Genomic DNA, 25,248 nt, shown 5'->3' with positions numbered 1-25,248 from the left:
CGATTGAAGGATAGCATATTAACTAGATGGCTGACGATAACATCCATCAGTGTAGGTGGATAGGAATTCCGTTTAGAGTCCCATCTGAAAGATAGTGTCTTCCAGAATGCAGTGCAACCTCACTGCCGTGTCGGAGTGTCAACCTGATTTTTTTGGGTCTAGCGAGCAAGTTCCAAAGCAAAGTTGTATCTTGCCATGTTTAAGTCCACTGGTGCAACCCCAGGCTCTGTGGAATCAATTGCATAGTACTTTTATGCAATACTTGCAGTATTTTTCATTCTTGCTGGATTTGTTTAAATAGATTTGCTGAAATGAACCACTCCAGCTTGTCATCATGCCTGTTCGAGCTATTGGTTAACAAATGCAGATGTTGTACACTGTTGTCTGTTTGAAAACACACTGGCACATGCCCTACTCATACTTCTGCGATTTCTCATCTGCAGCAAGGATATCGAACTTCTAGTGTGTCAAAATTAAAATCCAACCCCAATTGTTTTGCAAGGGCTCTTTGTTCATCAATAATGCATAAAAGTCCTTACAGCATGACTTCAGGAAGAAAGAGATCCTGTTTTCACTCTAGAGATAAAAGACAGCCATGGCAAAACTCAGTGCAGTATTGGTTAGAGTTGTATTCATGTCACACAGTACTCAGGATCTTGCAGAAATGGCATTTGGGTGCTGGGGGTGGGGACAACAGAATCAATTGTGTGAGCAGAACTGCTAAGATTTCTGCTGAGTCAATACAGTGTAGGGCTGGAGGAACACAGTAGGTCAGACAGATCAGAGAAATAGGAAAGTCGATGTTACAGGTCAGGATCCTTCTTTAGGTCCCGACACGAAACCTTGACCGTCCTCTTCCTGTGATGCTGCTTGACCTCTTGTGTTGCTCCACACTGTATTAACTCTGACTTCCAGCATCTGCATAAGACCATAAGACGTAGGAGTGGAAGTAAGGCCATTCGGCCCATCAAGTCCACTCTGTCATTTAAATCATGGCTGATGGGCATTTCAACTCCACTTCCCTGCACTCTCACCGTAGCCCTTGATTCCTTGTGAGATCAAGAATTTGTCGATCTCTGCCTTGAAGGCATCTAACGTCTGCAGTTCTTGCTATTTCCAAGATTTCTACTGATATCTCTCGTTACAGACGCAATTAGAAAATAGATTTTATAGGATGATCTTTTAAAAAAAAACTTTAATTTGAAGTGAAATAAATATATTATGATAGTGAAACCATACTAAACTCTGCTGGGAAACTGGCCTAAATGATTTAGTTATCATGAGGAAAGAGGCTCAGGTCAAATCCTATTGAGAATCAAGTGCAGGTTTTTGTACCTTCATTCTAAAGAAGGCATCTGGTTTTCTGGATATTGGCACACAGATACACAGAGAGCTGGAAAGGAAGACAGAAATAATTGCTTTGTAAAAACTGGAGGAAAGGATTGATTTGTTTCAGGCTGAAAACAGAATGCTGTTGAAAACATTAATGATTTGAAGAGATGGGACTTTTGGAAATCTACAAGAGGGTGGCGCGTGTATGGTATGAGCTACCAAAGGAGGTGGTGGTGGCTGGCACAATTACTACATTTAGAAGGCATCTGGATGCTTACGAGAATAGGGAAGGTTTAGGAGTGTATGGGCCAAATGCTAGCACATGGGACTAGATTAGTTTAGGATATCTGATTTGCATGGATAAGTTGGACTGAAGGGTCTGTTTCTTTGCTGTACAACTCTGTGACTTAATAAAAAATTGTTGGATGTTGCTTTTCAAAGTTGGTTTAGGAATACTCGGAAAACTGAGTGGACCAACTTTTAAAGGACACTGGGAGACTTGCCTTTGGCTGACAGGGAAAAGACAGCCTGCTGAATAGCTGATGAGAATTCCAAGCAGCTCCCACTCCTGGGAGTGTAGTTTAATCTACAAAAGAATAATAAATATTTCAGTAGTGTGTTAGTTAGTTAGTTAATGGGAATGCATCTTTTATTTAGTGTATTGGTTGACTTGATTAATGTTTAGTCTGAATTGATTTTACTTTGTTACAGTAAAAATGCCAACATGTGAAATTTTGTCAAGTGGTTCATTCTGTTGGCTTCTGGGAAGTGCTTTTTCAGTGTAAAGTCACTACAGAGATCATTACACTCTCTCTGTCTGCTTAGCTCTGCACTGCCTGTTTCCTAAATACTCAGAAGTCTTTCGTCCCCAATTTCCGAATATATTGTTTCTGTCACAGCATCACCCAGCCTTTAGAATTCTCTCCCACAGAGAGCAGTGGAGGCTGGTTTATGCAGATCTTTGATCTGCAGAATAATCAAGATTTTGGAGGACTGGCAAAGAAATACAGTTAAGGTCACTATCAGGTCAGCAGTGATCTTCCAGCATGGTGAAGCAGGCGAGCTGGGCTGAATGACCTACACATATTTCATTTGATTTTTCATTCCTATGTCAAATCTAAAGACTTAGGTCTCTTTTATTTGGTGCAAAGTACGTGGCAGAGAGTTCATTTTATTTAGTGTGAGCTGAATTTTAACATCTGAAAATGTGTGCATTGAGATTGTGTCAGATGCTGAAGGTGCAAAAATCTGAAAACTGACTCCAAACTGTCAATTTCCAAGGGGAACAAAGGGACGGGGGACAGATAACCAACCCACGCGTAGGCACCAAGTTGGCAAGTAAAATTTTAACGAAGCTGCCAGCCTCAGATTTCACCTGCTTTATGAGTTTTACAATGAGCAGCTGGGTTTCCTAAATTGCCAAAGGGAGACAAGGGTAGAATTAAATTTGAAAATAAAACAACTCTGTTCGAACTCTTACTTTTACAGGTACCTTGAGCCATCTGCCTTTACCCCTAAAAATCAGTACAGCAACACATTGTTATCATTCAGACTTGAAAGAGTTTGTACTAGTTTCAGTTCTAACACTGACATTGTACTTTCCTGCAGTGTCTTGTTTATTTTTCATTGTTTTTACCTGTGCTACCTGATTAAATTTTACCATTCCAGTGTCTTGTCACAGATAAATGAAATGTAAATTCTGATTTCAATTATTTAGTTTATAAAATAAATGTTCAACACTAAATCTTGGTGAGAAACAAGGAATCCAATTGAATCTCACATTTTAGTGGCATTTATTGCAACCAAGAGCTTCACACTTATTCAAAGGTGAGCTCAGCAGATTTGTAATCAGCAAGGGTTTTCGGGATAAGGCAGAAAAGTGGTTTATGAAATCAGACAAGATCTCATTGAATGGCAGAATGGACTCATTGGGCCACATGGTCTACTTCTGTTCCTCTGCCATGTGCTGTTATAGAGTTGCACAAAAAGTATTTTCAACATGTGAACGTTGTCATAAACATCTCTGAGAATGGGAGGTTTTGAGACTTTTATGACAAACTAGAATCCTATTATTAGAGTATAGTCAGTTGTGAAAGAACCATTGTAAAACACAATTGTAACAAATGTGAACAAAGTAGGGATTTATTGTAAGGGAAAGAGCACATAGTGGCAAAGTCAGAACAAATGTAAAGGTAAAATCTCAGTAGGTTTCAGAATTTTGTAAGTTTAGCATCTGACGTAATCTTAGCGCACATACTTTTATCTGTTAAAATTCAGTTCACACTAAGAAAATCGCCACTCATTAAAGAGAGATGATTGATGGACAGTCAGAAAAACAGCAAATGCAAAACAATGTACAGTAAATTTCAGCATAAGACAGGAAAATGTTTCAGGAAAATCTTGTAAATACATTGTTAAGATTAATTAATGAGAGATTACAGTGCCATGGAAATTCATTGGGAAGCAGGTTGTGAGGCTTAATCCCAGTAGAAACTAGTGAGCAGAAAATCAACAAAGTACTATGAGATCTGATCTTTGAGTGAGTTGTGAAGTTCAACAACATTCTTATAAATTGCAATTATTGAGGCTCTTATAGGGAAGTAGGAATTAGGAGTGGGTTCAGACAATTCAGCACTTCGAGCCCGCTCCATATAAATGTGCTTATGAATGTGCTATGAGTTGTCATGAATCCAAGCTTCATGGAAAATTAGAACTCAAATTTGAAAATTGAAGGAAAACAGACGTGTGTTGGTCTGTTGCAAAAATGTGAATGAGTTATAATTCAGGTAATGCGTGTTTTGTTAACGCAAATTGGCTGTAATGTGTATAATGAATAGTATACACTGTATGGATAATGCAAACTTTCTACTGTACAGGTATAGTGATTTTCTATAACGATCTCCCTATAACACGATTTTCTTTAGCACGTTTTCTACAGCATGAGGCCACATAAGAATGCGACTGTCGCGTTATAGGAGAAATACCTGTAATTGAAATTTGGGCAAGTTATTGCTAGTATGCATTATAGGCAATGGCCCAGCGGGATTACCACTGGACTGTTAATCCAGAGACCAGGCAAGGTTCTGGGGACCATGGTTTGAATCCCTCCACAGCAGATGGTGGAATTTGAATTCCGAAATATCTGGAATTAAGAGTCTAACGATGACCACGAATCCATTGCTGATTGTTGGAAAACCCCATCTAGTTCACTAATGTCCTTTAGGGAGGGAAACTTCTATCCTTACCTGGTCTGGCCTAGATGTGAATCCAGACCCATAACAATGTGGTTGATTCATAACTTGGGGCAATTAGGGATGGACAATAAATGGCCTAGCCAGTATGTCATCGTGCAGAAAGAAAAGGCATTCTAGAGAGCAGGATGATTTCTTATGGGGTATTCACTAATCCCTTGTTCCTAGTGGAATGCTGTATTCATGGTTCAGAGAATGGATGCAATCTTGTAGTACTTGTTGTAACTAATGCTCCATTGTATGAGTATAGGATTACTAAAGATAGACTTATGTTAATCATTACTTAGTAAATTATATTTTTAGTGCTGCATTTATGATGTTACCAGTCATGAAAAGTGAAATTTTCCATTTATGCTTGTATTTACTGTAATGCTAACCAGTACAAGAAATATTTTCCCTTGGCATCAAATTTGTTTAAAATATAGTGAGGAATTGCATTGATAACCAAATGCATGATTAAAATTCTTTAAAAAAAGATTGTGATACATTGCTTTAAGAAGCAAGCAGAATTATGACAAAATCTATACGGGTATAAGAAGCACTGTGGCCAATCACCACAAAATGGACATCCTTGCTTCAAATCCAAAATATTAAGAAAAACTAATTATATGAAGTGCTTCATATCTGCCCAATGTATCAAGGACTTCATAGCTATTTTTCTGTCTAGTTGCTGTTGTTACTTAAGAAAGCAGGACACCCTACTTATGCAAGATCTTCCAAACAAAAAACAAATTTAATAACCAGGTTTTTGGAGGGTTAGATGAGAAAAGAATATCGGCTAGGTATTAAAAAGATATCCAGTTATCCAATAGTAGAGTGAGATATGCTCATGCAGAAAGACAGAAGGGATTAAATCTCATCTCAGAAATTGCATCTTTGAAAGCTGTCTCAACACTTGATTGGAATTTCAATTTAGATTTATGGGCCCAGGTCAAGGAGCAAGGTCTGCACCCAAATGCTTCTGGCTGAGCTTGTTGCTCAACTAAGAAAAGGCAGATGACTACATCCTGTAGAAAATACAAAAATAGGGCCAAACGTTTCAATAAATGAAAAAAATGTCGTAACTTTATTATGTCATAACTTTTTTGCATAATGATTACTTAATGGAAATAATAGAAATTAAAGTACTCAACTCAGGAATCAGTCTCCTTTCCATTAGGGGAACATTGTAGGAATTTTCTGCAAGGAAACGAAAAGCTTCAGGCATGTTATTGTGTGCAGTAATTTATAATTTGTTTTTCTGTTTTTTGAACATTTCATGTTTATTTGAACAAGATTAAGAAAGGTGAGGCAGGGTGCAGCTTCTGATATTGAAACTATTACATCTGAAACCGGTGTCTGATTGACACATGTATAACATTATAACAGCAACAGTTCTTTTCAAAGCAATTTCTGAATTGACATTTTTGTTCCTGACCATTCAGAGAATTGCCATTGTTATATGTCTAATTCATTCAGTACATGGTGCACACAGGTTGAGTGGGTATTGTGGACACAGGGGTCATGGAAGAGGAATGGAGGTTACATGAGGCCTTTGGAAGTTGGTGGATGGCAGGGGATTTCGAGAGTGAGAAGATTTCAGCTAATGAGACAGAAAACTGATGTTCAAAATTTCTGACTCAGCAGATCAATTTTCATATAATTTTTTTACTCACTCATGGTCCGTGGGCATTGCTGCTGGGCCAGCATTCACTGCCTGTTCCTAGTTGTGCTGAGAAGATGGTAGTGAGTTGCCTCCTTGTACCACTGCAGTCCATATACCATAGGTAAATCCGTGATGCTGTTACACTGAAGGATTTGGCCCCACATGCACTATTTTCAGTTTTGGGGGTGGATGTCGGATTGAGTCTGGCCTGCCATCACTGGAAGCTGTCTGAATCCAGCCTCAAAGATAGTTGAAAGCTGAGACAGGCTGATTCAAAAGCCTCCATTCTTTATAATGTAGTTGCAAAATATTTCATCTTCCTCACATAACCATTTTAATACAGCTTAGTCTTTTCCAGCAATTCTGCTGCTGAATTTACATACCAAGAGGACTGTTGAAATGCAAAAGATCCAGATGGAAAATTATCTACAGCTTCAGCTCAAAAGTACAGGACACATTATTAAGAATACGAGGAAAAGAAGTCTTTTGACCTTGTCAGCAATTTGCATTTCTTTCTCGACTGTTTTAAACTGTTCTAGACAGATAAGCATGATGTGCAGGTGCCACTGTTGGACTGGTGTGGACATGGTCAAAATTCACACCTCACCAGTTTGTCGTTCAACAGATTTATTTCAGATCACAGGCTTTCGGAGCATTGCGCCTTCATCAGATGAAGTCAGTTGGAGCAATGCACTGAAAGCTTGTGATTTCAAATAAAACCTGTTGGACGAAAACCTGATGTCATGTACTTCTGACCTAAAACAGATAATGCTGGAAGCAAACAGTGGCTCACACATATCCAGAGGGAAATAGAGTTAACGGGGCTGGCATATTAAAGCGGGTCCTTCAGTGAAATTCGTCATGCATGGGTGGGGTTAGATGGACAACATTGTCTTTGCGTCACTGAGTAAAATCCAACCCACCGGAGGAAGTACATAGGGTTTTCCTGAGGCAAAACGAAGAGTGGTTTGCCAGTTCATTCCCAAGCTGAATGCCTTAGATTAATGTCCCTTCCACATACTTGGTCAGCTTTGTCAGATCTGAGAAACTCAGTACTGGTGTATCAAGGGAACGACAATGACCATCACAGCTCTCCTTGTGGTCCAACAGGAGCAGCTGCACTTCCAGCTTCCCAAGCTCCCGAACACCAACCACAGCCAGAAGTAAATTCCTACCAGTGTGGCAGGCACCACAAGCCATTGGTTCTCTCCATATCACTACGCCCTGCTATGAATTTCTAGCATTTTCTATTTTTACACCAGATGCCAAGTATCTGTAGTATTCTGATTTTCAAAAAGAAAATACGAGTTCATGCTGGACATATTAAAGTTTTAAAATAATACATATACATGTTTCCATCTGTGTGTATGTGTGTGTGTGTGTGTGTGTGTGTGTGTGTGTGTGTGTGTGTGTGTGTGTGTGTGTGTGTGTGTGTGTGTGTGCGCGCGCGCGCGCGCGCGTGCCTTGGTGGCAGTAGGGGTGTGAGGAAGGGGGAGTGGGGTCGGTATCATCTTGAATCCAAGTTGCTACAGGTTGAAAAAAATTTAAGAGGAAAGGACCGAGGATGGAACTCATTAAAACGGACACCCAAAAATGCAATTGCATTAAAGCCATATTCTTTGCACTACAAGTGCAGTTTTGGGTTCTAAATGTCTGAAATGTGTTTGTCTTTTTCTGGTATCTGCTGTACTGGACAATATTTTATGTAGATTGTTGGTACAAGTTTTGACAGCAACAACAGATTATATTTATGCAGTGCCTTCAACATATTAAGAGCATCCAAAGTGCTTCACAGCAGCATTACAAGGCAAAAAATAGACATTAAGCCTTATAAGGTGATATTGGGACAAACACTTAGATAAAGAGGTAGGTTTTAATGAAAATGTTAGAAAATGAAGGAAAGAAGCAAAGGTGGAAAGCTTTATTTAGGGTATTCCAAACAGTTGAACGCAAGGCCACCAATTGTGGGGCAGTTAGAGTCATAGGCTATACAACATGGAAACAGGTCCTTTGGTCCAACTCGTCCATGCCGACCAGATATCCAAAATTAATCTAGTCCCATTTTCCAGCATTTGGCCCATATCCCCCCACATTTTTCCTATTCATCCAGACACTTTTTAAATGTTGTAATTGTACCTGCCTCCATCACTTCCTGTAGCAGCTCATTCCATACATGCACCACTCTCTGTGTGTAAACGTTTCCCCTTAGGCCCCTTCTAATGTTAAATATACATCAGTTTTAGTTTATAGGTGTGTTGTATGCTTGTGTATTGAACGATGTGTGACATTCCTAGCTCAAGAGTATGGCATTTGCTGATCCGTACTGTGGACTACCCACTAAATTACTTGCAGCATTGTCTCCAATTTCTTCTGGCTGGATGATTGGTATTGATCTGCTCCAATTAATGCATACCGTATATCTAAAGGACCTCCTGAATCCATTGCACAGAGGATCTGTCCTTTTACCCACTGTCGTGTACTGCAGTACTGACAACTGGTGGTTTGTGGAAAAGAATGAATCCACCAAGTCTCCTTGCTAAAGAAATGTTTTTAATTAATCTGTTTGCAAATATTATGACAAACATCTGGGGCTGGTGTGACTTGAACCCAGACCTTCTGACCCAGAGGTAGAAACATTGCCACCATACCATGAGAGCCTCCCCTGTAAAAGGTAGCTTTCTTAATATACTTTGATAAAGACCAGCATAGATATTTTGTAATTGACATGTTCAGAGAGCAGGTGGGACTTCAATCCTGGCCTTCAAGGTAGCCTGCTAGTTACAGGTTGCAATTCTGAAAGTGCCCCCTTATCTCAACTCTTGCAAGTTTTTCTTCAAAATTTATTTTCCCTCTCTTTATAATACTGTTTATCATGTTAGTCTGTCACAATCTTGCACTCCCTGCTGGGTTGTGCAACTACTTAGTGTGCCCTTAACACAAGCTGCAGACTGCAATCATGTAAATGAATGGGCAGCATGAAGATTTTGCATTGCCTGCATCGGAAGTGTGGGTTGATTGTGCAGTGTGATCTTCGCTAGTTTCCAGTCTTATTTTGCGGTGTAAGTATTTAGGTAGAGCCTAATTATACCCTGAGACCACATTGCTTGATGCTTGAAATGTAAATGTTGTTTCATGGATAAACATGGCAGTTAAATTTCAGAGAGAAAGGCCCCAAATGCAACAAGTCAGTAAATGAATGGACAGTTGTTTATGGTAATAGCATTTAAAGGAAGAATGTTGCCAAGGCGTTCAGGAAAATCTTCTGTTCCTCTTGAAAAAATATGACATTGTAATGGATAGGTGGGAGGAAGGACAGGTTAGGGAGGCAGGGACAAGCTGGGCTGGTTTTGGAATGCGGTAGGGGGAGGAAGCTTCTGAAGTCCACATTGATAACATTGGGCTGCAGGGTTCCCAAGCGGAATATGAGTTGCTGTTCCTGCAACCTTTGGGTGGCATCGTTGGGGCACTGCAGGAGGCCCAGGATGGACATGTGCAAGGACTGGGAGGGGGAGTTGAAATGGTTCACGACTGGGCAGTGCATTCGTTTGTCGCGAACCGAGTGTAGGTGTTCCGCAAAGCGGTCCCTAAACCGCTGCTTGGTTTCCCCGATGTAGAGGAGGCCACAATGGGAACAGCAGATACAGTATACCACATTAGCAGATGTGCAGGTGAACGTCTGTTTGATGTGGAAGGACTTCTTGGGACCTGGGATAGAGTTCAGTGGGGAGGTGTGGGGGCAGGTGTAACACTTCCAGTGGTTGCAGGGAAAAGTGCCGGGGGTGGAGAGAGTGGTCCCTCTCGAAAGCAGATAGGGGTGGGAGGGAAAAATGTCTTTGGTAGTGTGGTCAGTTTGTAGATGGCGGAAGTGACGGAGGATGATGCGTTGGATCTGGAGGTTGGTGGGGTGGTGCATGAGGATGAGGGGGATTCTGTTTTGGTTGTTATTTCAGGGAGGGGGTGTGAGAGATGAGTTACGGGAAATGCAAGACACACGGTCGAGGGTGTTTTCGACCACTGTGGAGGGGAAGTTGCAGTCCTTGAAAAACAAGGACATCTGAGATGTACGGGAGTGGAATGCCTCATCTTGGAAGTAAATGCAGCGGAGGCGAAGGAATTGGGAATAGGGAATGGCGTTTTTGCAGTAAGGTGGATGATAGCAGTTCTATTCTAGGTAACTGTGGGAGACGGTAGGCTTGAAATGGATATCAGTTTCCAGGTGGTTGCCAGAGATGGAAACAGAAAGGTCCAGGAAGGAAAGAGAGGTATCGGAGATGGTCCAGGTGAATTTAAGGTTGGGGTGCAGGGTGTTAGTGAAGTGGATGAACTGTTCGAGCTCCTCATGGGAGCACGAGGTGGCACCGATACAGCCATCGATAGAATGAAGGAAGGGGTGGGGGATAGGGCCAGTGTAGCTCCGGAAGAGGGATTGTTCCATGTAGCCTACAAAGAGGCAGGCATAGCTTGGGCCCACACAGGTACCCATGGCCTCTCCCTTTGTCTGTAGGAAGTGGGAGGAATTGAAAGAGAAGTTGTTAAGGGTGAGGACGAGTTCAGCTAAGCAGATGAGGGTGTCAAGGGGAGGGGGGCTGGTTGGGCCTGTGGGACCGGAAGAATCAGAGGGCCTTTAGACAAGTGTATAGGGACTGGACACCCAGGGTAAAGATGAGGTGTTGGGGACCAGGGAATCAGAAGTTTTTGAGGAGGTGAAGGGCATGGGTGGTGTCACGGACGTAGGTAGGGAGTTCCTGGATTGAGGGGGAGAAAATGGAGTCAAGATAAGTGGAAATAAGTTCGATGGGGCAGGAGCAGGTGGAGACAAGAGGTCGACCAGGGCAGTCAGATTTGTGGATTTTGGGAAAGAGATAGAAACAGGCGGTGCAGGGTTGGGGATCGATGAGGTTGGTGTTGGTGAGGGGTCACCTGAAGTGATGAGGTTGTGGATGGTCTGGGAGATGATGTTTTGGTTGTTGGGGGTGGGGTCATGATCAAAGGGGCGTTAGGAGCAGTTTCAGAGAGCTAGCATCTGGTCTCGGCATTGTACAGGTTAGTGCGCCATGCTACAACTGCACCTCCCTTATCCGCGGGTTTTATAGTGAGGTTGAGATTGGAGCGGAGGGCTGCATGTTCTGCGGGGGAGAGGATGGAGTGGGTGAGTGGGGTGGAGAGGTTGAGGCGATTGATGTCTCACAGCAGTAGGAGATGAAGAGGTCGAAGGAGGGTCGGAGGCCTTGGGATAGTGTCCAGGAGGAGGAGGTGTGTTAGAGGCAGGAGAAGGCATCAGTAGAGGAAGGGTTAGGGTCATGATTAAAGAAGTAAGTGTGGAGGCAGAGGCAGCGTCCAATCGTGAGCGGTATTCGTTGATGTGGAGGGGGAGGAGGATTTTTGCTTCGACTGTTTCTTGAAAGTCAGCCTTTCCAACAGCACAATACTCCCTCAATACTGTTTGCAGTAGAGATGACTTGTGGTGGTTTAACCTAAGGGTCACCCCTCTTAGGAAAAGAGAGAGGTTGAGAAGATATGGGAGCAAATTATTGCAGATGCTGGAATCTGTCCTAAAAACAAAGCTGGAGTTCACAGTTGGTCAGACAGCATGGATGGAGAGAGAATAAGCTGATGTTCTGAGTGTAGATGATTCTTTAGAGCTGAAGTAAAGTATGGAGGGAACAGCATTTATGCCATAGTTTGGGATGCGGGTGTGTGGGGCTAGTGGCTGTAGAGTCCTTGTGGAGAAAAGATGTTCATAGCTCAGATTAAATGATTGGACTGTGAGAATGGCAGAACAATAGTATGTGTCCTGCTAGACTTAAAAGGACAGACAGTCCGTCTGGGATGGACATGGGGAGGGAGGACATGATAACAGATTGTAACAAGCTAAAAGAAAGGGATGAAATGGTTCTCAATTTGACTACATTGCACTCAAGATTAAGTCTAGAAGGCTGTAAAATGCCTTGCCTGATGATGAGATGTGGTGCCTCTAGTTTGCACTGTGATTCACTGGAACACTGCAGCATGCCGAGGAAAGACAGTTTTCTGCCTCTTCAAGGATGCTGTCTCACCCACTGTGATCTCAGCAGAGGTGGAGAAGATGGTACCTTCATGGTAACCTTAGCCGCTAAGGGTATTGAACCCTCGCTTATGGTATCACAGCCCAAGTAGTGTCTTCATGTTGGCAATAACACTTGAACTCAAACCCTCTGATTCCGTGACTTCTGTGACCAATTGAATATAACAACAATAATTGAGTATTAGATATTGTTTCGACAGGAAGATAAACCACTGTCGGTTACTGATAGAAACAAAGAACTTGTTATGAATTCATGGAAGAAATGCTCCACAGAGTCTTTTGTAGAAAGAAGGTATTAAAATTGGTTTTACCAGGAAATATTATACAGTGGGAAGGCATAAGCAAATAAATTATTTTGATCCATTTCTATTCAGCAATAAGAGATGCAGGCTGACTAGAATATGATTTCCATACTTTTGCATGCTCAAGCCACATAAAATCCATGATGTAATGATGCTAATCACATAACTGAAGTAAATACTGAAGATAAAAATCAAATCCATTTTTAATTCAACTCCAGTAATAATTCAGTTATCCAGAGGATAAATTCCAACTTAAAGTTAGAATTCTTCAACAAATTTTTGCCCCTGAATTTTAATCTCACATTGTCAAATTCAACATTCAAATCGCATGATGATGAAATAGAATTGAAAAGCATACAATAAATACAAAAATCTACATATGAACCAGAAGACAAATAGCAAGCCTACGGTAACCCGTATCAAAGTTTCACTGATGTGATCACTTTCAGGGACTGCAATGTGCTACAGTGATTAGAGAGTTGGTGAGTTGGTGTTTTGTCTGCTTCAGTGTTTTTCTGAACAACAGCTAATATTAGTTCTTAATTTTATACCTGCAGTTGAATAAGATATATTTATTTTGGTCATAGAGTCCTCTGTGTTTCCTTACATTTTGAAACATTTCTGCAACAGCAAAGGTATACTTAAATTTGCATGAAGTTGTTTGGAGCTTACTGTAACTGTGTTGAAATGTATTGTTAATTTGCATTTTGCGTCATATTCTGATGATAGAAATAATATTCATGTCAGAGGAAGGACAGTTTCTGTGAATGGTTTGAAATCTGTAGCACACTGTTCTCGAACTACTGTTCACTGTAAACATCAATGAATTGCAGATAGGACTACAATGAATGGTGCTCAAATTTGCAGAAAATATTAAAACAGAAGGCACACTAAATAATTCGGAAGATCAAAGAAAGGTTTGAGAGAATATCCATAAAATGGTGGAACAGGTAAGACATAGCATGTGGAGTCCAATGTAAGTAAATGTGAGGGAGTACAAGTTGGTAATAAAAGGTAAAGCAACTGTTTTGAAATCATACATATCAAAGGCTGGCTTCTGCAGAGGTGCAGAGCATTTGGGAATTTAGATTTGCAAGAACCTTCTGAAATGAATAAGAACAGTAAATGTTGCTTATGCAGGATATTATGCTAAATGATATTGAATGTTAAAGTTAGTGTGTCAGGTTGAATCTATTTAAAACATTACTGAGAACATGGTTTGAATATACAATTTTCAGCACTGTGCTTTAAGAAGGATGTTGAGGCAATTAGATGAGAGAAAACAGATTCTCTAGGGTAAGAAAATGCAAATATAAAGGACGATTTGAAAAATGGAGGCTCTCTTTATCAGATCAGAGGAGATGTGAGTTGATCTGATACAGTTGCTTAAGATTACAAATGTTATAGTGGGGGTCTGATGATGACCACATGACATGCATGAGATTTAGGATTAAGCAGCTTTATACTCAGTAAATTTGTAGGGCAGTTGAATTCAGTACCAAAGTTAGTGATTGAACGAGAGGTGATGTCAATGCTTAAGAATAGATTAAACAGTTAAAGTAAAATGAATAAACTATGGCTGCTAGATAGGTACAGGGGTAAAGACTTTTAGCCAAGTGGAGAATAGAAGCATATTCATTGTTTATGTTAAAAAGTCCGTTTGTGTGTTAGAATTGCTTTGCTTAAAAGTACGTTAGTTAAATTAATTAAATAAATAAGTTAAGCTAATTATTTAATTAAGAAAGCTAATTTGATCTTATTTTTGATAATTAAGGGTTAAAATATACAAATACAGTTTTGCAGTGCAACTTGGCACTGAGTCCCGTTTGAAGGGAGTGTGAGGGGTTTGAGTTGGGTAAGGAGGTTTGGGGGTGCTCCTCTACTTTTCCAAAAACTTTTCCACAATGTAGGAATTTGTGCTTACTCTTTCTACTGAGTATCTAGCTTACAGGCACAGGTGAAGGAGCTGAATGGTAATTGACACTTCTACTTTTAACTCTCTACCCCCCAGTTTATTGTAGATCAAGCAAAAATAAGCATGTGCCTGTTCCAGTGAGAAAGAGCATGACAATAGCTGGTCCTTGGAAATGAATTAAATAAATTTGATCAACTGTCAGTGAGGGAGCGTTTAGAAGACTGTAATCAATTTATCATAAGGTTTAGGACGACTGTACAAAAGAACAACTAAACATCCAGAGTAGGAATAATTAACAGGCTGACTTCACTTGGACAAGAGCAAAGATGGGCTGGATAGACAGGAACCAGAGGTTGGTAGGAAAAACTGCAGCTGAACAATTGGCTAATTTCAAAGAAGAGTTGGTTTAGGCATCATCAAGGACTTATTCCTTTAAAAGGGCTAGATAGCTCAAACAAATACAAAGCTCCCTGAATGATCAGTGAGATAGAAATTAAGATAAAGAATAAAAAGTTTGTTTACGATAGGTGTCAGGTAGAAAATACATTGTAAACCAGGCTGATTGGAGAAGATTCTGAAGGGAGATAAAGAAAGTTAATAAGTCTTAGGGATACTGACTCTATTTTGTTCGTACAATATACCATGTTGGGTTGTCAGTTCATCCCTGTCTGCCAAATCTGCAGTTATAGCAACAGATATGTTATTGATGTCTTTAGGCCATCCTTTCATCACAATGTCTTGGAGTGTTGTTGGATATTTTCCTGGATTTCAGCAAGGTGTTTTCATGGTTGGTACTTTAGCTGTGGTGGGTTGACGACGTACAGAGCAGTATGAGCTACTGCTTCTTGTTGGTTCTGGAAAATTTCACATTCTGTCATTATATAATTTCCTTGTAGGCAGTACCACTCTTGGCAACATTATGGTAACATACCTTTGGCTTTGCTTATGTGTCATGTCCAGATGGTATCTCTGCGCCTGTGGTAACACTATTTGTAGATGCTTTGGAGCAGTTAGTAGTGGCTTGAAGAAATGCTGTGAAATGGCTTATTGTCAGATTCATCTGTCACTTTATCTCTTCCAAGGAGGTATTGATGAAAATATACACGTGCAACGACAATGGCCAAGCACTTCTTCTCAATGTGATTGGAGCATTATTGTGTTTATATTAATACACTGGATACAAATACGCTTGGTTGTTCTTGCTGCATTAGACTTGCTCTTCCAGTCTTGTCTCACTTGTGACATGCTGCAGGATTACTTAATTGTTTACATCACAATATTCTAATACTGGTGTGCTTGATTTTAAAGAATTCTGCCTCCACGCCCCATGACAGTTGTACATCCTTGATACTGCGTTGGCTTAATAGCTCACACTCCAATGACAGATTAGGCGAGTATTTCGCTAAATTGTTGATTTATCCAACAAATCATTGCAGTGCTTTTATGTCTCTTGGCCATAGCTACTGTTCCTTCCTTTTAAGCTTTCGGGCTAGTCATGAGGGCAATTGGAACTATCCTTGGCAGATGTAGAATTTACCTTACTTCAAGATGATATTCTTTAGGAAGATATTCTAACCCTGTAAAGATGATATTGCTCATGGTCATGGTACTGCTTCATGGTCAGTGATATAGCATGCTGTGAATTTCATTTGGGACATTGAGGGTTACCAGACCAAGATTTATACCAGCACCATCTGAGATATGTAGCCTTTACTTGCCATCTGTGATCTAGAACTCTTTATTCTTTGCTGTTGCCAGTGCATTGGGCTTGCAGTGTAATCTATCCTCTCAACATGAGTGTGACACCTTCATATAGCCTTGCCTTACTTTCAAGAGCTTCTTTTTTGGATCACCACATTGCATCACTTTGCACAGCTCTATGAAGATCATGATGTTGCAGGAACACCAATGTCTGTCTGACACTTCATACTGATTGGATGTGGTATTTTTGCAGTCATCATTCCATCAGTCACAAACCATTTATAACCTACTAATCAGACCGAGCCAATCTGTTGAATGGTGGAGACTGATTCCACAGCATCTTTATCTGATATCTTTCCAGTGACCAACTGTATCTGCTTGTTGTGCTTTCTTCTAGCCATAACTTATAAAACTTATGAGGCACAGTGTGGCTAACACTGCAACCTCACAGCGCCAGGAACCCGGGTTCAATTCCCGCCTCGGGTGACTGTCTGTGTGGAGTTTGCACATTCTCCCCGTGTCTGCGTGGGTTTCCTCCGGGTGCTCTGGTTTCCTCCCACAGTCCAAAGATGTGCAGGCTAGGTGGATTGGCCATGCTAAATTGCCCGTAGTGTTCAAGGGTGTGAGGGTTATAGGGGGATGGGCCTGGGTGGGATGGTCCAAGATTCGGTGTAGACTTGTAGGGCTGAAGGGCCTGTTTCCACTCTGAAGGGATTCAATGATTCTATGAAAATGATTCGGCAACTTGCAGTGAGAATACTGATTTCCACAGACTATATATAGCTTCCTTTCATTTGTGTGATGTCCTTTGCAGTACTTCTATCCTTGCCTTTGTCCGTTATTGTTCAGCTCCTTGAGCTTGGAATGCCTAGGAGCATAATCCAAGGTTTGGTCTGTTTTGCCATCAATATGCTCTAGTTGCTGATATCCAATCTTCCAACTTCTCCACACCTCAATCACTTTCCCGAGAGTAAGTTTCTCCCTTCTCAGTAGGCTTGTCCTCATTATGGGATCTCTTATATGTAATACTATCCTTTATTTAGTTAGGTTGTCTTTGAGTTGTGCAAATTTGTAGGATTCTATGAACTGTATTAATGAAGTCATATTTTGATCAATGGGTTCATTTTTACATTGGGCCCTAATGTTGAACATGTGCTATTCATGAGTTATATTTACTTGGAGTTCAAAGCATACCTTGAAGGCTTTCAAGAATTCTGAAGTTCGTGTTTTTTCTTTAGAGAAATCAAGAACAGAATACATTTTGAATAAACATACCTCAACAGTGATAAGAGTGTAGCTGCTCATAGCCAAACTGTCTTGTAAGTAGATCTGTTGTAATTTTGCAACAGTGCATGGAAAATATACCAGTTTTGCTTCATATCACCTTTAATTTTGACCAGCTAGGGAGAGGAAAAGTCGCAACCATTCAGTCTAAACCAGTATTTCAGCTCGGCTTGCTTCTTTGTTCCTTTGTAGTGACAAGTTTCACATCATTGAATGTTCCTGTGCCTCTCTATAACCATGCATTTACATTCCACTTCAACACTCATTCTCAGGTCCATATCTGACGCCATGTTGTGAGTTTAATCCAGTACCATGCTTTTTATACTGTGTCCTTTATTGAACTGGCTGCAAGATGGCAGCCCCCAAACAGTGCCTCATGATAAAGACCTCATGACACAGCAAGCCAAGAGGCACAGTACTACATTTCTGTTCCAGACAGTGGCCTTCCATGGGTCCAGTGGTTTCAGGCCTGGGGTTGGGCAAGATCTGTCAAAACCCTTCTCAAATCAATTGTGTGAAGGGGAGGTCCCTGAGATTTCCCACAGAATTCCATCCCTTTTGCCTTTGAAGTATTTTAGAGGAATTCACACCAGCTGAGTGCTGGTTTCTTTTGGAGGTACCTGAATGCTACAAATATTTACTAAAGCAATTAGGCATGTCTGCACCTTGACTTCAGGATTCTGCTAGCATAGTGGTGAGATCGGAGGGTTCCCAAACTGTGTTAGATTAAAAAGGAAACTTTTTGTTGCACTTTGCTTTGTATAATCAAAATTGCTGAATTATTACGGACAGCATACACTAGAATGTGTATTCTGATTGTATTGCAGTAAGGATGAAAATACCATTTGATACCACAGGAAAATGCTTACTTCACCACAGGAAATAGGAAGTTGTCTCAAAAGTTCTTTGTAAAGCTTATTGTTGCAAAAAAAAGTGCAATGATTGGAAATTAACTTTTGTTAATAGAAATTTTGTCTTACCCTGTTCTATTAAAAAGGGAATTTGTAGCATACATACATGTAGTACAGAGTTTCCAAACTATATGTTTCTTATTTTAGTGGACAAGATCTGAAAAGAGCAAGAAGAAGCAGCAGATGTCGCAGAATGAGAACACCACCACAATGCAATCTGCACGCAACCATAGATCAAATACATGCTGTTTCTGTTGGTGCTGTTGCTGCAGCTGCTCCTGGTATGTCCTTCAATGTCTCTGGCCTATATATCATTAGTAATATTTATGAAATAAGTTCCAGCATCTGAGAAAATATATAAGGATTGTAAACAACGATGAACTTCAGTTATACTCGGTCTGCTTTTACAATTCGAAAGGATAAAGTTTTACTAATATAGCAGCTTTTAACTCTTCAGAATATCCAAAAACACTTATTAGCCAAATAATTACTTATGAAGTAGAGTCCCTGTTTTGAAGGCAAACAATTTTCAAATGAAGTTGTCTTAACTTTTTTGGTAGGCGAACATATTTTCACATTTTGTAGGGGTGCAGAGTGGAGGGTGATGGAAGGATTCCCAGAATGATTATTAGCTCATTAAACCATGTAATAAACAGTTCCTCTGTGATCATCAAGTCTTGAAGTTGCACTGGACCCAAAGCCTCTGCCCCAGTGGTGGGGATGCTGCCAGTGCAAGACCTGTTTCAGTTTTAGTTATTAATCACTTTAAACAATTTTGCACTAAAGGTCTTTTTGGACATTGTCTATTGAACTAAAGCACTTCACTCAGATAAACTCTTTAATAACAGGCCAGATAATATGTCTGTACCCCCATAGGTAGGTGAGGGGGAATCAGGAGATCTGAGGGGAGGTGATGCCCCTAGTGGTATTATCACTGGACTATTAATCCAGAGACCCAGATAACATTCTAAGGACCTGGGTTTGAATCCCACAGATGGTGGAATTTGAATTCAGTAAATATCTAGAATTACAGAGTCTAATGATGACTGAGAATCCATTGCTGATTGTTGGGAAAAACCCCATCTGGTTCACTAATGCCCTTTAGGGAAGGAAGCTACCATCCTTACCTGGTTTGGCTTACATGTGACTCCACACCCACAGCAATGCGCTTGACTCTTAATTGCCTTTTGGACAATTAGGGGTGGGCAATAAATGCTGCCTGGTCAGTGATGTCCTCATACCGTGAATGAGTAAAGAATAAAAGAATTAGAAAGATACTTCACAGAAGGAAACCAATCAACCCATTGTTTGTATGCCAGAACTGTATAGCACTTAAGTTTAAAATTTAACTCAGCAGATCGGTTAGCTTCTGTGAGAGAAATTGTGTTAATGTACGGAATTTAGTTTCCGCATTGTGGCTCCCCCCTCACAAGTTGGAGAATCAATATGAGCCCAAAACACTTATGTCCAGGAATCTCATGGGCAATTAGGCACTTCACCAGCCATTGGGCCTCCATAATGTTAAGGCCTGAGTAGGTGGAATTTCCACCTCCAAGATTAATCAGTCAGTCAGAAGCTATTAGCACTGTGTTGCCAGCAAAGTCACTGGGAGCAGTATCTGCTACTGGTAATGCTCTGAGATCTTTACCCAGAATCATTGATGGATTTCTAGAGACAGATGAATGGAGCAAAATCGGGATTATGGGCTGGAAATCACTGGTAAGGAAGGGGAAATGGGGTTGGATGTAAGGCCAGGTGGATGGCTTTCAGCAGCATCTCCCTTTCTTATGCTATGTCCTTCTGGGTAACTTCCAACAAACATACGAGACCTGTGCAAATCCAATACAGTTTCTCACCTATCATTAAATCCCATTGGATTCAGGGATAATAGTGGTAAGTGACTCATTAATGAGTCTAATGGATTTGCACCAACTACTAAATTAGGGACAATTTCCCACTGTTGGGGAATTGAATGTGGAAATCTTTGTCCACTTTTTCTGACCCTTCTGCTATCATACACACTTTGGCAACCCTATTAGATTTGGCCCAGAGTTTCAGGTCAATGACTCTTTGTCAGAATCATGGACAGTATGGTTTGCTTTGAGGAAATGGAAGGGGAGAGCGGAAAGAAAGAGGAAAGGATGGAGAGCAATAGTGATTAAATGACAAAAGATTTCATAGTACTGTGTAAAGCATCAACAAATGCATTCTGATGAGGTGTAAGCAGCTGAATTGCAGCCATATGAATACAAAATGAAGGAATGAGAAAAGCTCTTCAGCATGTTCTGCTTTCTTTCATCACTTTTTCCCTAATCTTTCATGAAGTAATTACATTTTGGTATTTATGTACCTAAATATGATCTATGTAACTGTGCTTAGACAAGCGAGGGAACAAAGTCTTTTGGTCTTGGTCTGAAAATAAAAATTAGTTTAGGATTGGAATTTAACAATTGTGCAGATGTTGTAAAGCTACTCCCACCCACAGATTGTATTTCTTTATATTGAAGTAGGAAAAATAGCAATGAAAGGAAGAACTTGCATTTATTTAGTACCTTTACTATCAAGATGCCTATCAAAAGTTCTGCATTACCAATTATTTATTTTTGAAATTCAGTTATTATTTAAAAAGACATGGCAAGGACAAGAAGATAAATTATCAATATTGTATTTTACACAAACAGAAAAGCCAATATTACGCAATATTGAGAAGAATGCTATTTAATTTGTTTATGTCACATCAGTTGAGAGAACCCACAGCATTGGCATCATGGTGCATCACAAACCAGCCATCCAAGTTAAGCGAGTCCTTCAACCTAACAAAGTAGCTAGGGTATTGGTTTATTCATTTCTCATCAAAAAGTAATGCCTTAAAAATACAAACTGCTTCAATTCTGTAATACTCTAAGTGTTATCTTCGAGAGGGACATGAATAACTAACTTTTTAACTCAAAAGAATGAGTGCTAATGACTGGGATAACCTGGTTTCTGATGTCCATGACAATATTATATTCCAAAGAAAAAGTAAATGATTTTACTATTTTGCATGTTATCATTTGCAGAAATATCTCCTCTTAGTAAAGTTACTAAGTACTGTTAGTTTATCTAGAATGTTTAATGCAAAAGAGTTGTATGTTGCTTCAAGTGTAAGCTGCACTAAAGATGAATGTGATAAAGTTATCCGACAAGTGATAAACGTTTTCAAAGTGAAAAGTCTAAAGCAACTATTTGGAGATATACCAAAGTATTCCAGAAGTGGGGACTTAAAGAAAGAAACAGCTAGTTTTCTAAGAATATATTTTCCTTTGACAAATGAAAGAGAATATAACATTGGTATTAGAGATAACAAGGTGTACAGCTGGAAGAACACAGCAGGCCAAGCAGCAGAGGAGCAGGAAAGCTGATGTTTCAGGCCTAGACCGAAACAATCTGAAACGTCAGCCTTCCTGCTCCTGTGATGCTGCTTGGCCTGTTGTGTTCATTCCAGCTCTACACCTTGTTATCTCAGATTCTCCAGCATCTGCAGTTCCTACTATCTCTGAAATAATATTGGTATTACTTCTTTATGTTTAGTTCTTCTGAATTTTGTGGTGCTTTATATGTTCTTTCCAAATTGTATTAAACAAAATTCCAAGGACCGTGACAAGAATCAACCCATACTTATTCAGGTTATTATTCTTGGAATATTAGGCAATTTGTGCAGCTGCACGGTCAATTCAAAAAGTGGTTATTTAATTGCATTTTAAATCTGAAATTAATTAGTATAAGGAAGAGGAAGATATTAAAGTATGAGCCACTTAACAAGTAACTAAACATCAGGAGACGTTTTCTGTTCAAGAGCATTAGTGTTCATTAACAGGTAAACTGGATAAAGGAGGGTGACCTGAGACCACAAAACATTGATAAGTACAAATTCAGGCAGCAGGGCCACTCATTAGAGTGAGCTATTTAGCTGTAAAGGAAAGTGCCATGCGAGGTGGCACAAACTTGGTAAAAGGGGATAGGGCCATCTAGACTGCAAGGGAAGTAGACTAACACTCAGGCACCTGTCAGGTTCTGAAATGTAACCGTTGTTCTCAATATTTAAGTGAATAACTCTCTAGATATCTACATTATACATCATAATGGGACAATTTCTTCGTTTAGCTTTTTGATGCTTTCTTGTCAGACTAATGAAAAGAATAGCAGTTCTATGAAAATTATAGGGATGGGGTTTAGTCTGGGCTTGTTTAAGAATTGCAGATTAAAGCTGCACTTTTAAGCAAGTTGAGAAACACTTCGGGTTTATTTGGCATCTAATTTTCCATTGGGCCAGACTGTTCAAGGACTGGGGAGAGATATTGGGAACTGCAGATGCTGGAGAATCTGAGATAACAAGGTATAGAGCTGGATAAACACAGCAGGCCAAGCAGCATCAGAAGAGCAGGAAAGCTGACGTTCCAGGCCTAGACCCTTACCATTTTCTGCAGAAGGGTTTAGGCCCGAAACTTCACCTTTCCTGCTCCTCTGATGCTGCTTGGCCTGCTGTGTTCATCCAGCTCTCCACTTTGTTCAAGGAGTGGTCCTTCTATTTTTATGAAAGAAGGGAGCTCTGCATTTTTGAGAAGAGATTCCATTCAGGACTCCCTCAGAAACATGAAGCTGTTCTTCCACTCTGACAGCTCTTGCATCGCATAGAACATTCAGAGGAAGGCAAACCGTGACCTTTTTCACATCGGTTAGCTGGCATTATCCTGAAAGGTAAAGGGCCTGACAACAACTTTGACAGCTGCTGTCGAAGTGTAAGTATATAAGCCAATTTAGGGTTCTGAGATAATAGGTTAATAGTTGGGTAGAGAGGGCCTGGTATGGAGGGTACGAGCAGGGAAGAGTGCCACCTGTGTGGGGCTAGGGTGCTGGGAGTTGATTGTCAAGTGGGTAGGAATACGATGCCAGGTGATAGGTAAGTGCCGGGTAAATAGGTTGCTAGGTAGTATGATGCCAGGTGGAAAATGGTTAGGGTGTCAGGTATGTCAGCTGAGTAGGTTAATAGAGTGCCAGGTGGGTAGAGGTTTGGTTGCCAGCTGCATATCCTGCCATCTGCAGGGCCTAGGGTGTCAAGTGAGTAGGATGCCACAGTGCAAGTGATGCATTGTTTAGGGCATTTCTGGCTCAGTGGGAGAAAATGGGTCCAATGTGGGTGGAGCGGGGAGGAGAGAGAATGTCAGGTCTGGGGTTTCAGTTTTTCTCTGGAGACTTGGATTAGGCCTGGAACATGCTGTATTTAATCATCTATTTTTTCCTAAGTTACTGTTTCACTTAATTTAATGCAAACCCTTTGAGTTCTCTGATTTACTTTGAGACTTTGGAAGGCTCCAAGTGAAGAGGACTTGCCCAGTGTAATATTCAGTTTCTTGGGCAATCCCTCCGAGTCTGCTACATTGGGAGTTACCCACCTACCCTGGAAGAATGGCTGTCTTGCCAGCTGAAAATCTAATCCCTTGTTTCCAGCATCATTACCATTAATAAACAACTAGAAGTAGAGAATTCATCATCCAGTGACTCTGATGAATCCTGGATCATCCAATTATCTTAAGTGTGAATGAATTTAAAATAAAGATTCACAATTGGCACTGTGAACGCTACATCTAAATTGCTGATAAAGCACTTCAGTCAAGTGAAACTCAGCTCTGGAAAGAAAAAAAAGTCAAAAACCAACCTTATGCAAACAGACTCGAAAAATAGTTTAGCTTGCATTAACAGGAAGTAAAAGAAGAAAAAAAAATGATCTCAGGGTATTCCAAATTGCTTAACAGCCAATAAAGTAATTTTAAAATGTAGTCATTATTGTAACATAGGGAGTGGCAGACAATGTACACACAATAAAGTCTTATGGGTGTTAATGGGTGTTAAACACCAGATAATCTAATTTAGTTACATTGGTTGAGGAATATACATTGATCATGACATTGGGACAGTCTCCATCTTCTGAAAATTGCTATGAGATTGTTTACATGCAATTTGAGAGGACACACTCAGTTTATCATCTCATTCAAAAGATGGCATCCTGTACACTGCACCTATCTGTCAGTATGGTACTGAGATGCAGTTTAGATTATGCGCTCGAAATCTATGGAGTAGGGCTAAAACCATGACCTACTGGCAGAGAGACAAATGTACTACCATTGAGCTACAGCTAACATCTGAAGTACTCCGTTTATCTTTAGAGAACTATTGGTGTGTGTTGATAGCACATGGCAACTTATATCTTGCCATTCGTTTTATTATTTTTATAAGACTGTAGTTTAAATGAAAAGTACTTATTAATAGGCTAGTCCTGATTAAATTCATTGTATTATCTATTCCACATTACATTTATATTTAATTATATCATGCAATATAATGTATTTATACTGTTTTAGTTATATTCTGTATTGCTAATAAGTTAAGATAAATTAAAAATACAATATAAACTAATCGTGCAGCAATCATTCTTTCAGTAGGATTTAGTGGAAAATGCATTAACATGAAGCTTTTGCACAATCCCTACATGCTGAAGCAGAAGTGGCTCGACAGAAGTCACTGCAAGGGAGAAAATGCATGCTTCTTGAGGAACATTTTAGGGAAGTGAGTTTAGGTTCTGTTTCGCTTGATGCCTACTTGCAAAGGAAGAAAGTTTTTGAAACACCCATGAAACAGGAAATTTAGTTTCTGTGTGGTTTTTATTGCAAATGAAATTTATAACGACTTAAAGAGAAATGAAACCAAACAGATTATTTTTAAAATTTTCTTGGTCTTTTTTCTCTTTATTTACTCCAATGAATATCTAATTTCTTTTTAGATTTGAAGAATTAATTACACAATTTA

The 25,248-nt window shown here is 40.1% G+C and overlaps 1 protein-coding gene across 2 annotated transcripts in view; it reads left to right on the top strand.

Annotated features, from left to right (window-relative positions):
• LOC125461202 (regulator of G-protein signaling 20) overlaps positions 1 to 25,248 on the top strand; it is a 103,465-nt gene that overhangs the window by 26,386 nt on the left and 51,831 nt on the right. Inside the window, exon 2 of one of the 2 annotated variants that reach the window (XM_048549701.2) lies at positions 18,553 to 18,686. The exons of the other annotated variant lie outside the window; for it this stretch is intronic. Within the exon in view, the coding sequence (XP_048405658.1) occupies positions 18,589 to 18,686 (98 nt within the window). The 5' untranslated portion in view covers positions 18,553 to 18,588. The remainder of the gene's footprint in view (positions 1 to 18,552; positions 18,687 to 25,248) is intronic. 2 annotated transcript variants of the gene reach the window in all.

Source organism: Stegostoma tigrinum, chromosome 19 (assembly GCF_030684315.1).
Source record: "Stegostoma tigrinum isolate sSteTig4 chromosome 19, sSteTig4.hap1, whole genome shotgun sequence".
NCBI lineage: Eukaryota > Metazoa > Chordata > Chondrichthyes > Orectolobiformes > Stegostomatidae > Stegostoma > Stegostoma tigrinum.
This window is presented reverse-complemented; position numbering and strand designations above follow the sequence as displayed.